The sequence below is a fragment of the Charadrius vociferus genome, unplaced genomic scaffold, assembly GCF_000708025.1.
Source record: "Charadrius vociferus isolate BGI_N301 unplaced genomic scaffold, ASM70802v2 scaffold1079, whole genome shotgun sequence".
NCBI classification, from domain to species: domain Eukaryota; kingdom Metazoa; phylum Chordata; class Aves; order Charadriiformes; family Charadriidae; genus Charadrius; species Charadrius vociferus.
Window position 1 is genome coordinate 74,036 of NW_009650051.1, and position 780 is coordinate 74,815.

General features: G+C 60.6%; 1 protein-coding gene across 1 annotated transcript in view; it reads right to left on the minus strand.

Moving 5' to 3' along the window:
* Positions 1-132: 132 nt before the first annotated feature.
* LOC104292329 (tubulin alpha-1B chain-like) overlaps positions 133-780 on the minus strand; it is a 4,197-nt gene continuing 3,549 nt past the window's right edge. The window contains exon 4 of the mRNA XM_009891687.1: positions 133-780. This exon is cut by the window's right edge and continues 34 nt beyond it. Coding sequence (XP_009889989.1) covers positions 133-780 — 648 coding nt within the window.

Genomic DNA, 780 nt, shown 5'->3' on the forward strand with positions numbered 1-780 from the left:
CCCCCCCATCCCTCTGCATGTCCCCCCAGGTCACACCAAGGCAAATTCCACTGGGACAATAAACGAGGCAAGAGTGGAAAGAGCCATTTTAATGAACAGCACCACAGTGTAACCAGTGGAAGAGACAAGGCACTAGTATTCTTCCCCCTCCTCCTCCCCTTCCACACTGTCAGCTCCCACCTCCTCATAATCCTTCTCCAGGGCGGCCATGTCCTCCCGGGCCTCTGAGAACTCCCCCTCCTCCATGCCCTCCCCCACATACCAGTGCACAAATGCCCGCTTGGCATACATCAGGTCAAACTTGTGGTCCAGGCGGGCCCAGGCCTCGGCAATGGCCGTGGTGTTGCTCAGCATGCACACGGCACGCTGCACCTTGGCCAGGTCCCCCCCGGGCACCACCGTGGGCGGCTGGTAGTTGATGCCCACCTTGAAACCAGTGGGGCACCAGTCCACAAACTGGATGCTGCGCTTGGTCTTGATGGTGGCAATGGCGGCATTGACATCCTTGGGCACCACGTCCCCGCGGTACAGCAGGCAGCATGCCATGTACTTGCCGTGCCGCGGGTCACACTTCACCATCTGGTTGGCCGGCTCAAAGCAGGCATTGGTGATCTCGGCCACCGAGAGCTGCTCATGGTAAGCCTTCTCGGCCGAGATGACAGGGGCATAGGTGGCCAGTGGGAAGTGGATGCGGGGGTACGGCACCAGGTTGGTCTGGAACTCCGTCAGGTCGACATTCAGGGCCCCATCGAAGCGCAGGGAGGCCGTGATGGAGGACAC